Source organism: Aethina tumida, chromosome 2, assembly GCF_024364675.1.
Source record: "Aethina tumida isolate Nest 87 chromosome 2, icAetTumi1.1, whole genome shotgun sequence".
NCBI lineage: Eukaryota > Metazoa > Arthropoda > Insecta > Coleoptera > Nitidulidae > Aethina > Aethina tumida.
This window is the reverse complement of record NC_065436.1, coordinates 1,884,900-1,897,821: the sequence shown is the minus strand read 5'-3', so window position 1 is coordinate 1,897,821 and position 12,922 is coordinate 1,884,900. Positions and strand designations below refer to the sequence as shown.

General features: G+C 35.0%; 1 protein-coding gene across 3 annotated transcripts in view; it reads right to left on the bottom strand.

Moving 5' to 3' along the window:
- The window catches only part of LOC109605155 (protein spitz), a 180,537-nt gene that overhangs the window by 33,774 nt on the left and 133,841 nt on the right, over positions 1 to 12,922 (bottom strand). For all 3 annotated transcript variants that reach the window (XM_049962748.1, XM_049962747.1, XM_049962746.1), the window contains one exon: positions 6,399 to 6,491. In XM_049962748.1, the coding sequence (XP_049818705.1) occupies positions 6,399 to 6,474 (76 nt within the window). In that variant the 5' untranslated portion in view covers positions 6,475 to 6,491. The remainder of the gene's footprint in view (positions 1 to 6,398; positions 6,492 to 12,922) is intronic.

Below are 12,922 nucleotides of genomic sequence, written 5' to 3'. Positions count from 1 at the left end.
ATTAATGGTAACAATTAAATAACCGGGCAATCAGTCACAGAAACTTCGTGAGGTAATTAATTAACCGGCACCGATTGAGTTATGCATTTTTTGAGTGTTGTGTCACGGAAACGGTTTTTGTGGCACACATAAATACCTGGGGGAGTCCATTTGGTTTATTATTTCATTATCAGATACATGTTAATTGTGGCCAGTTTATGCGTACGTCGGAATTTGCCAATAAAATTAAAAAACTAAAGGGCAGATGATGCCCGTATCAAACCGGGGGATTTATCATCCCGATTACGGTCATTAAGTTACCTCCAAATTGGCCGAATATTATTAAAACTGGTCGGCATCTTAGTCTGGACCAATTTCAGCCGAGTAAAATTAGAATGAATGAGCGTGTGCCGATTCACATGCGAGTTGCGTAATAAATCGAAGACAGAACAGGGTACGGTCCAATCCAATGTCAACATATTTATGCGTCTAGCCGTCTCGGCGAAAACCGATCCTCCGGCCAACCTCGTTCAAGAACGCCACGCTCTTCGGAGCCCTTCGAGTACCACCATCAGTCAAAAGTTTATCCTTCGACTTTAGATCTCCATTGGGTACGACTTCCTGAAGAAATTCCACTCCAAGACTCGAAGCAGAAGCTGATGGACTTAATCTTCTGTTCTAATTTAAGGCTCCACAAGTAACAACAGGTCCGGTACCCACACGAATGATTTACGACGAGTGGGTACGAACACAGACATAATTAGCATAACATATTGAATTAAAATTTGGCATTTGTCACAATCGTTTCTTATTGTGTCTGGCGAAATTCCGTTCGGTCCTCCGCTGGACAGGTGCCAAGGCGACTCCAGACATGCCCCGTCTGACGTTGCCAAGTCGCACGACGGTTCTCTCGCCGCTCTTCGGGTTTGCAGTTTATTATTCGTAAGCTATAGGCCATCGTCGCTTAATTTGTAATGAGCGTTACAAATGGTGGTGCATTAGTAAACGCTTGGTGATTTATTCGGCTGGATTGGAACGTTGGCAACGCGGCTATCAAACTATTTATGCGTTTCCGACTGTCGAAAAACAAGGTATGACTCGAGGGTGGCCTCTTCCTGTTCATTAACCGTTGCTTCCATTACGAATTCCGTCGGCATCTTTTGGATGGGAATGGGTTTTTTTTGGTCCACACAAGTTTTTGGACTAATTTTTACTATTGGCTCCGTTATGAGGTCAATTTTAGGTGGCAACAAAGAGAGAATGTGTCTTGGCCACCTCCACTAGTAACATTTTGATGAGCCCACGCCTCTAACACGCCTCCAATTAAACTTATCAATAAATTTAACTGAATAAGATAATCATACATCTTTAAATATTGGATAAACTTTTCAATTTATAAGTTTATAAGAAGAAGGCAGCTTATTGACATTTTGAGAAGCTATAGAAACTTTGATGATGAGCAATTTAGTTTTTTAGTACAATGGATCAAGATCTGTCTTTAGCCACCCTTTTATAGGTGATGCTAGTGATGCCAGAGGAGGTGATTCCTTCCTTATTTATTAACTTAAGAAGGTGCTTATGGCTTCTTTATTATAGACACATTTATATCAATAATTATAAGTGAATAAGATGAATATACATCCTTAAATATTGGATGTACTTTCCAGAAAATACTCTTCAATTTATAAGTTTATAAGAAGAAGGCAGCTTATTGACATTTTGAGAAGCTATAGAAACTTTGATGATGAGCAATTTAGTTTTTTAGTACAATGGATCAAGATCTGTCTTTAGCCACCCTTTTATAGGTGATGCTGGTGGTGCCAGAGGAGGTGATTCCTTCGTTATTTATTAAGATAAGAAGGAGCTTATGACTTTTTTACTGTAAACACATTTATATTAACAGTTATAAGTGAATAAGATGAACATACATCCTTAAATATTGGATGTACTTTCCAGAAAATACTCCTCAATTTATAAGTTTATAAGAAGAAGGCAGCTTATTGACATTTTGAGAAGCTATAGAAACTTTGATGATGAGCAATTTAGCTTTTTAGTACAATGCATCAAGATCTGTCTTTAGCCACCCTTTTATAGGTGATGCTGGTGATGCCAGAGGAGGTGATTCCTTCCTTATTTATTAACTTAAGAAGGTGCTTATGGCTTCTTTATTATAGACACATTTATATCAATAATTATAAGTGAATAAGATGAACATACATCCTTAAATATTGGATGTACTTTCCAGAAAATACTCTTCAATTTATAAGTTTATAAGAAGAAGGCAGCTTATTGACATTTTGAGAAGCTATAGAAACTTTAATGATGAGCAATTTAGTTTTTTAGTACAATGGATCAAGATCTGTCTTTAGCCACCCTTTTATAGGTGATGCTGGTGATGCCAGTGGAGTTGATCCTTCCTTATTTTTTTAAGATAAGAAGGATTCATTATAAACACATCTATATCAATATATTTAGTTATAGAAACTTTGATGATGAGCAGTTGTTTGGTTCAAGGGAAGAAGATCTACCCTTGATACCTTTGTAGGTGATAATGATGATGCCGTAGGAGGCGATTCCCTTCGCATCTTTACTTTAACATATTTAAACAGTAATATTTAAGTTATAAATCCATTTATTGAGGCTGTGACTTCTTGCCAACTTAGCCTGTTGGTCTAGGTGCCCAAACCAAAGCAGGGTGAGAAGCACGAGGAAGCTGGCACCCAGGAAGTGCGGATACGACCGAAGACCCGTTAGTCAGGATTGATGGCTGCCACAGAAGTGGCGTTTGTGTGTGTGTGGAAGTGATGGAACATGAAACACGACCGCTCCGGCCGTTTATTAATTCCCAATTAGTACACTCATCTCGCACCGGTCGCGAACGTACGTAATGACGTGATATTTGCGACCATTGGATTAAAACAGGTTAATTTACCGTGGCCGCTAATCATATCGTTGCACCTTGCTTGTGGCGGTGATTATTTGCCGCTAGGTACGTTGGAACGCGGGGAAAGGGCCGTTTTATTGTCGCGGCCATAACTATTAAGTCACACTGTGGCGTTTTGTTGAGTCGGCACAATGCGGACGGCCGGTATGAATCTGGCACTTGATTGTCAATTAACTGTTAGACGTATAAATAGAACGTCTTCAGGAAATTGCGTCTTAAGCCTCCATGCGGTTGTGTCAGAGCTAGAAAAGCGTTTCGGCAATGGAACATCCGGCCCAGCTCCTTCCTTCTAAAGTGGCCTTGAGACCGGATAAAAGGGAGCGGAGTCAATAGAACAAAAAACTAATCTGGGTGTCGTACAAGTATAAACCACAAACTTGGCTGGGGTAATAAATCTGCGGTCCAACATATAACCACATTTTTTCAAGGACCAGTGGCGTAGCTCCAAAGCCACCCTTCGCCTACACTCCCAGATCAGTCAGTAAGTCTGATCAATTAGTAGTAATAGTATATGATCTAGGTTTGATGAAGGGTGACTTGTTATACACTGAAGGAAGCCTCCTAGTCTTCCTCCTCAGGCGTTAGCCCAGATTCAATCAATCAACCAAATCACACACGCCAATGAACGTGGTGGATTTAAAAACCATTGGCATTTCGAGATCGCGTGTAACCCTGTACCCGGTGACGTTGTTGTACGGTTTCCGCGGGGGCATTATGTTTCTCAGCTCGACAACGAACGAGGGCTGAACAATCCGACGTAATTTCGGGGGAGATATTCGTCGTAGTATTGTTTCATTATGTCTTGAGATGAGGCCATTAGGAAGGGTAAACACTTTGATGCGTAATCGATGCCCAGATAAGAGGCTGGGGGGTGAATTTCATCTGAAGAGTGTCAATGTTTTGGCAATTTGGCTACGAAAACATCATTAGCATCAATATTTATTATGACAATTGAAGACTCAGTATGAAGATTTTTCAACTGATAAACTTTATTAATCGAGACACATTATGTCTTGAGAAGGAGCCATTAGGAAGGGAAAACACTTTAAAGGGTAATCTATTAGAAAATAAAGACTGGGGATGGATTTCACAGCTAATTTGACCTTGAAGAGTGTCTATGTTTATGTATTTTTGTTCAATTTCGTCAGGAAAAGAGTTTTAATTATCATAATTAAGAGCCTAATAGGAAGAAGACTCTTCCACTTAGGTTTTAAGTCAATGGAGCTACTCCACTATTGTCTGGCATAAAATGAAGACCCATTATGACTAGAGGAAGAGGCCATTAGGAAGGTAAAACACTTTGAAGAATAATCTATTAGGAAATAAAGACTGGGGATGGATTTCACAGCTAATTTCACCTTGAAGAGAGTCTATGTTTATGTATTTTTGTTCAATTTCGTCAGGAAAAGAGTTTTAATTATCTCAATTAAGAGCCTAATAGGAAGAAGACTCTTCCACTTAGGTTTTAAGTCAATGGAGCTACTCCACTATTGTCTGGCATAAAATGAAGACCCATTATGACTAGAGGAAGAGGCCATTAGGAAGGTAAAACACTTTGAAGGGTAATCTATTAGGAAATAAAGACTGAGGATTGATTTCACAGCTAATTTCACCTTGAAGAGTGTCTATGTTTATGTATACTTGTTCAATTTCGTCAGGAAAAGAGTTTTAATTATCACAATTAAGAGCCTAATAGGAAGAAGACTCTTCCACTTAGGTCTTAAGTCAGTGGAGCTACTCGACTATTGTCTGGCATAAAATGAAGACCCATTATGACTAGAGGAAGAGGCCGTTAGGAAGGTAAAACACTTTGAAGGGTAATCTATTAGGAAATAAAGACTGGGGATGGATTTCACAGCTAATTTCACCTTGAAGAGTGTCTATGTTTATGTATTTTTGTTCAATTTCGTCAGGAAAGGAGTTTTAATTATCATAATTAAGAGCCTAAGGGGAAGAAGACTCTTCCACTTAGGTTTTAAGTCAATGGAGCTACTCCACTATTGTCTGGCATAAAATGAAGACCCATTATGACTAGAGGAAGAGGCCATTAGGAAGGTAAAACACTTTGAAGGGTAATCTATTAGGAAATAAAGACTGAGGATTGATTTCACAGCTAATTTCACCTTGAAGAGTGTCTATGTTTATGTATACTTGTTCAATTTCGTCAGGAAAAGAGTTTTAATTATCACAATTAAGAGCCTAATAGGAAGAAGACTCTTCCACTTAGGTCTTAAGTCAGTGGAGCTACTCGACTATTGTCTGGCATAAAATGAAGACCCATTATGACTAGAGGAAGAGGCCGTTAGGAAGGTAAAACACTTTGAAGGGTAATCTATTAGGAAATAAAGACTGGGGATGGATTTCACAGCTAATTTCACCTTGAAGAGTGTCTATGTTTATGTATTTTTGTTCAATTTCGTCAGGAAAGGAGTTTTAATTATCATAATTAAGAGCCTAAGGGGAAGAAGACTCTTCCACTTAGGTTTTAAGTCAATGGAGCTACTCCACTATTGTCTGGCATAAAATGAAGACCCATTATGACTAGAGGAAGAGGCCATTAGGAAGGTAAAACACTTTGAAGGGTAATCTATTAGGAAATAAAGACTGAGGATGGATTTCACAGCTAATTTCACCTTGAAGAGTGTCTATGTTTATGTGTTTTTGTTCAATTTCGTCAGGAAAAGAATTTTAATTATCTCAATTAAGAGCCTAACAGGAAGAAGACTCTTCCACTTAGGTCTTAAGTCAGTGGAGCTACTCGACTATTGTGGGGCATAAAATGAAGACCCATTATAAGTAGAGGAAGGACTGTGGATGGACTCCACAGCTAATTTCATCTTTTAGAGGTCAATATTTATGTAATTTAGCCCAGTTTCAGGAAGTAACCTTAAGGGAAGGCTCAGTTCCCATTCAAAAATTGATTCAACTAATAAAAAACTACACAAATATGTACAGTGGCGTTTCTAGATCTTTAATAGTGGACGCTGAAGGCGAAACAATTGAGTGCGAATTTGCACAACCGAAGTAACGGTCCGATTTACCATACCCGAAGGCGAAACACTGTCTCAACCTTTTCTGGTCCGTCGTATCTGGTAATTGGCCGTCACGTCGTACAATACCAAAAAAACCAGATAACGTAGAAACTGAAGCGGAGCCCCGATCGGGAGTTTCGTAACATACCGGATCGATATGGTTATTACCAAGGAGTTTAACGATTGTACGCGACGGGGCACGGGTCACATAAATCAGCCGGGGCAATTTCCTAAAAGCGGCACCACAACAACATGGTGGCGTGTTTCCAGACTCTGGTGAATATTTATGAAAAACAATAAAAGCCGAGGCGATTCGTTTGTCTTGGCGGCACGGAATCGTACGGCCCTTTCGGGTGTGCGGCGAGATTTGAATGCCAAGTCGTTGGGTCGGGAGGGGGTTGGATTTGATAACGGTAAAAGTAAAATGAGCGGGTGCGACTTACCTACTATACTAGTTAAAGAGGAGATTATGACTAAAACTAAGAAGGCCCAAGGCGGTGGATATTTGTGGTGGTGCATGTACGTTCGTCTTCGACCTGCAACAAATTAGAACGGATTATTAGTGTGAGCAAAAGACTTTCACCCAATAAATTGTGTCTGTTAGTCTGTTGTACATTGTTTAATTAACATCCTCGTACGAGTTTCACAACCTCTCACAATACCCGAGGTCTAATAATACGTTTTTTTGGCGTGGTCTAGCCGGGCTATTTATAAACCAACAAGTACAAAAATATACGTACGTAAAGTTTTTCGAAAATACGGAAACTACATACACTTAACTCGACTTAAACCAGTCTGGCTCACAAATGAATGGACGTCAAGGTTAAAGAAACCCAACAACAACCTAAAAACTCTTCCCCATTGTACCTTACGTCGGGTATTAGTGCATTTGTGACAGCCCCGAAATAAATGATATCTATAATGGATCGTACGGAATCTATTTTGGTGTATCATTTCCTCTTTCGTCCGCACGTTGTTTTATTTTCCTCCATCCAGTTACGCCATTGAAGGGTTTCCTCGAGATAATTTATGTGGGTCGATGAACCCCTTCGATGGGTGCCGTGTCCCATATCTGGAGGCACGTTTTGTCGAAAATGCTGCTTCGGGGACGGAACACGCCAATTTTTGTGGGTTAATCTGGCTGAGTTGTTTGTCAGATTTCGGAAGCGTCGATAAACTATTCACATCCCGGCTCGTTTGTCGTTACGACTCTGTTATTGGGAGAAAGTCCCAAACAACACGGTCGTAAATTCAATTGCCACGATGGACTGATTATTCATAATATAAGAGATTAATTAAATAAAATATTAAGGATTTATTTTTTCTTATAAGAAATTATTAATCCACATATATTTTGAGTTAATTTTGTTTTTTTAAACAACTTTAAAATGGCAAATAACTATTAAAAACATCATTTTCAAGGAAATAACAAAAAAATATTATATCATCATGTTATCGTAGTTGCCTATAAATAGAACAGAAGGTGCTGCCACCTTTTTAATGGTGGTATTAATAACTAATGTATCAACATTTTATATTACACAGACATCATTTACTATTCTTTTGATTATTAAATTTAAAGTAATTTTTTTAATAGTAAATATTAGTTAAAAAAATTATTTGAAGGAAATGTCAAAGAATTTTATCTAGATTCATTTTTCCTTACAACTCTGTCAATGGAGAAAGTCGAATGGAAGGCAGCAGAGTAGTTTTAGATGAAGTAATTCAGGTGAAACATGACGAGAAACTTCACTGACATTTTGGACTCATTATTACATATAAAAAAAAATAAAATATTAAGAAATTGTGATTTATTTTTCCTTATAAGAAATACACTCTATAATTTATTAAACAAGATAAAGTAAATATTAAAAAATGTTTAGTTAATTTTGTTTTAAACAACTTTAAAATGGCAAATAGCTATTAAAAACATCATTTTCAAGGAAGTAACAAAGAATATTATACCATCATGTTATCGTGGTTGTCTATAAATGAAACAGAAGGTGCTGCCACCTAATTAATGATAGCAATACCTATTAATAACTAACATATCAATATTTTAAGTTACACAGACAACAATTATTATTCTTTTGATTATTAAATTTAAATTGTAATGAAGCACACAAAATTTTACAATTTAAATAACAACTTAATAATTAAAATATTTTTTTTATAGTAAATATTAGTAAAAAATATTATTTGAAGGAAATATCAATAAATTTTATCCAGATTTAGTTTTCATTACAACTTTGTTAATGGAGAAAGTCGAATGGAAGACAGCAGAGTAGTTTTAGATTAAATAACTCAGGTGAAACATAATGAGAAGCTCTATGAACACAATAGACTGACTATTACATATAAAAAAGGATAATTTAAATAAAATATTAAGATATTTTGATTTATTGTTCCTCATAAGAGATACAAGCTATAATTTATTAATCAACATAAAGTAAATACTAAAAAAATCTTTGGTTAATTTTGTTTTAAACAAATGGCAAATAATTATTAAAAACATTATTTTCAAGGAAATAACAAAGAATATTATACCATCATGTTATCGTGGTTGTCTATAAATGGAACAGAAGGTGCTGCCACCTAATTAATGATAGCAATACCTATTAATAACTAACATATCAATATTTTAAGTTACACAGACAACAATTATTATTCTTTTGATTATTAAATTTAAATTGTAATGAAGCACACAAAATTTTACAATTTAAATAACAACTTAATAATTAAAATATTTTTTTATAGTAAATATTAGTAAAAAATATTATTTGAAGGAAATATCAAAGAATTTTATCCAGATTTAGTTTTCTTTACAACTTTGTCAATGGAGAAAGTCGAATGGAAGACAGCAGAGTAGTTTTAGATTAAGTAATTCAGGTGAAACATGATGAGAAGCTCCATGGACACAATAGACTGACTATTACATATAAAAAAGGATAATTTAAATAAAATATTAAGACATTTTGATTTATTGTTCCTTATAGAGATACAAACTATAATTTATTAAGTAAATACTAAAAAAATCTTTAGTTAATTTTGTTTTAAACAAATGGCAAATAATTATTAAAAAAATCATTTTCAAGGAATTAACAAAGAATATTATATCATCATGTTATCGTGGTTGTCTAAAAATGGAATAGAAGGTGCTGCCATCTTTTTAATGGTAGTAATAACTAACGTAATAATATTTGTTTAAATTTTAAGTGTTTGTACAGCTAACAAAAGTTAAAATATAAATTGGCCAGAAATTGCTACTCATAAATAGATGGCAGCACTGTATGTTCCACTTATTAGGCAATCATTATTGCATGTTGTTATGAATTAATTATTTAATTATTTGTAGAAATAATTTAAATTCTTCTTAATATTTTGTTTATTTTATTATTTATGTTGGTTGAGACGATTGTGTTTGAGACCGCTGGCCCAGAGAACGTATAAAGCAGTGCCGGATACTCCCGTGTTCAGTTTTAGGTCGGCCGCGCGCATGACGTCACGCGTAGAGTAACTTGCATTACGGAGATATGAATTTTATACGAATATTCTCAGAAATGTGTTTATTTTCACAGTTTACAAAAAAATCTAATATAAAAAATGCTTGTTATGCCATATTTTATAAATTAAAGATAAAAAATTATTTAATTTAGCGTAACTGTGCTATAAAATGCATTACTGTTGCCGTAAAAAAATTTTTACTTAAAAGTTTATTACAATAAAGTTTATTAAAGTTTATAAGGATAACCAACCATGGTTTTAAATATAAATTTTTATTAATACATTTTGACAGGTAAACATAGAACAAAAAACATAAAAACCTAACACTTGAATCTACGAAACAATTTTTTTCCATTTTCTTTTGCCGATTGATTTGTCTCTTAAAGCCCTGTTGAGTTCCTTAATTCTGAAGAACATTCTAGTTCTAAAAAAAAGCTGTTTTGCTTGTATAGGACAATCAATTTTACTACTTTTCATTAAAAGATCATGGATAAAATTTTGTTTTTCGGTTACTATGAGTTCACCATTAACTTCGAGAAACACTTTGTTTAATTCTTCAACTTGAGACATAAAACTTAACGATGGTTTTGATAAACCACCCTCAGTGAGGTGATCAATCCATGACCATGATTGACTTGGACTTTGTAAGGTGGAATCTTTTAGCTTGTAACAAACAAACCCTGCCAAATTTTGTAAAGCGTCATTTTCAAGCTCACTAAGCTCCGCGCTTAAAGTAGCGCTTTCCTCAGTAGAATCTGTTGATTCTTCTGATGAAATTTTTAATTTCTGAATTAGTGATCCACTAAGAGGAATATCAGGAGTATCATCAGATTCTACGTTAGAAAATTCCGAAATTACTCCCTCGTTCTTTCCTAAAATATAAGATCTCAATCTATATTTAAATTCTAGCGGGCTTGGATGGTCATGGAGGCCACCTTTTGCCCTGATCACCCCAAAGAAGTTTTCTAAAACGTCTTGATTTATTCGTCTTGTTAATAAATAATCTACGTTAAAACGACGTTTTAGATCTTTCAAGAGCATTTGTAAACCTGAATTCGACAGCAAAATACCTAAAAAATGCATGCTTGTTATTATAATAAAAATATATTGAAATTTAATTTTTTTACCCTTTTGAAATGGAAATTTTGTTCTATTGCCAATGACCTTTAATTCATTTATCACTTGAGACATTTCATTAAGAATTCCATTTTGTTGGTCAATGGCTAGCCCATAAGCCCGATTTCTTGCCCGGGAGTCACTCACCGGAGTGCTGACATTAAATATATCAAACCAGTCATTTACCTACAAATACAAGTTGATTAAAAATATAAAATTATTTAATAAGATTGACGCACCAATTTAAAAAACTTTGCACATTCCATCCAATTTTCAGAAGTTAAAACACCAAGTGTACCACATCTGGATATAGCTCTTGACATGGTGTGCGAGAACAATTTAGTAGCATATTTCACCCTTTGCCTTTGGGGTCCAGAAACATTGAGTTGATTAAGTGTAATTTTATTAATGATTTTTAAATCTGAACTCGATGTTGCATTTATAACCTGTTCTACGATTTCCTTTTTAATTGATTTACCATCAATTAAAAAACCGTGATCAACAAAATTGTTTCTAATCAGCTTTACCAGATGTGGGACATCAGCTAGCACAAAAATATTTTCTTTCGTACTGGGATTTTCAAAATATGGTTTAGTTTCTGAAATATTCAATTCCTTGTGAAGCGCCCGATTTGAACCTCCCAAATCTGACACCATGGCAACAACATGAAAACCTACAACTAACTTCATGAAGAATGTATGTTACTTTTATTAGAACATTGACTCATACCAGAATCCTCCACGAATTTAATAATTTCCATTAAGATAACCGATGTCATTTTACAATCGAAATTATAAAAAACGGGCTGCTTCCATGAATTTAAAATTCCTTTAATAAGAACAACTTGTACATAATCGTAAGGTTTTATTATACAGTCATTGGCTTGGTCGTATTGGTACTCCTTTCGGACTTTCATTTCATCAAATACGATTGTACATATCCGCTCTTTTTCACTCATGTTGGCAAACTGGGCAATTTTTAGAGTATTTTTTAAAATCCCTGGATTTATCTTAATTTTTGCTAGCCATTTTTTTAATGTAGAGACTGCCGGATATGGAAAACCCCTTTTTAAATTAAGTCTATATGCTCTAGGGCCAGCAGCGTACATCGATATAGCACTTGAAATTTCATTTACTGACCACTTTATTCTTTTTTGGCTGTTCATTTTTTTAATTTGATTTTCACTAAAAACCCGTTTAATTGCAGCAAGTTGTTTTTTAAGTTGTTCATTTTCAAGTGCGAGGTCATCTAAGTTTTTCCATGTTTCGTTTGTTTGAACACTAAAATTTTTAACACATAAGCAAATGATATGATAAATGATTTATAGAAAAACCATTACCCCTTTTCCAAAGTAATATTTGATTCCACTACCATATTATTATCTAAATTTTCCTCCACCTTACAATCATTACTAACTACAGGCTGAGCTGCCCTTTCCCCAACCCTGTTAAGCAAAAAGATAAGCTAGTCTCATACAATCAAATCAACACACCACCACAATTTGATATTTCAAAAACTTACGTGTTTTCAGCCTCAAGCATGTTCTTTATAAAACGTGCTGTTTCTCTTTTTTTGTACGCAACTTTTCTTCTTTTTCCAGCTCCAGAAGTTGAAGGTGATTGTACAACTGATTGGGGTAAATTTTGCGTAGGAACAGCATCATCTTTCAGTGCGCGAAAATTTTTAGGAGTGTAACCCAGAAGGATATGTTTTAAGTTAACTTTGTAATCAGTTTCACAGAAATGTTTGGAACACATTACCGCGTTTTTTGTGTTTACTTTGTCTTTTCTCTTTGTGAGATGTAACCACGTTTTGCATAGATTATTGTCTTTAGGAAATCTAAAAAATCTAACGTTTCCGATAGGACTACGTTTAGACTGGTTGTCAGAATTACATCCTACAACAGCACACCGCATTTTTATCACTTTAATACACAAATTTAATCCAGAAATTATGTACAAAACAATACACACAGAAACAAAACGCCGAAAAGAATACCGTACATATGTTAAATAAGTATATGTATGATAGATTAGCGACTGTTAATCTGTCTTTTTAGTTTGATTAAAACTCTAAATTCACAATAATACGCTTTATTTCAACAAACGTACTTTAACCCTCGACATCTAAAGCTTTACTGCCTGGTTCTTTCTTAAGAACTGCCCCGATTATTAAATGTAAACAAATACTTCAGATTTGTTTATAAAACAAAACTAGTCTAAATAGATGTGAGTACGTCGCATTGGTCCATCGGTGAAGGTGAAGACGTAAGCTAACATGTATATTCAACTATTTACTTTTAATAATGCTTATTGAAACAAAATTGCCAAAGGGCATAGTAATTCGC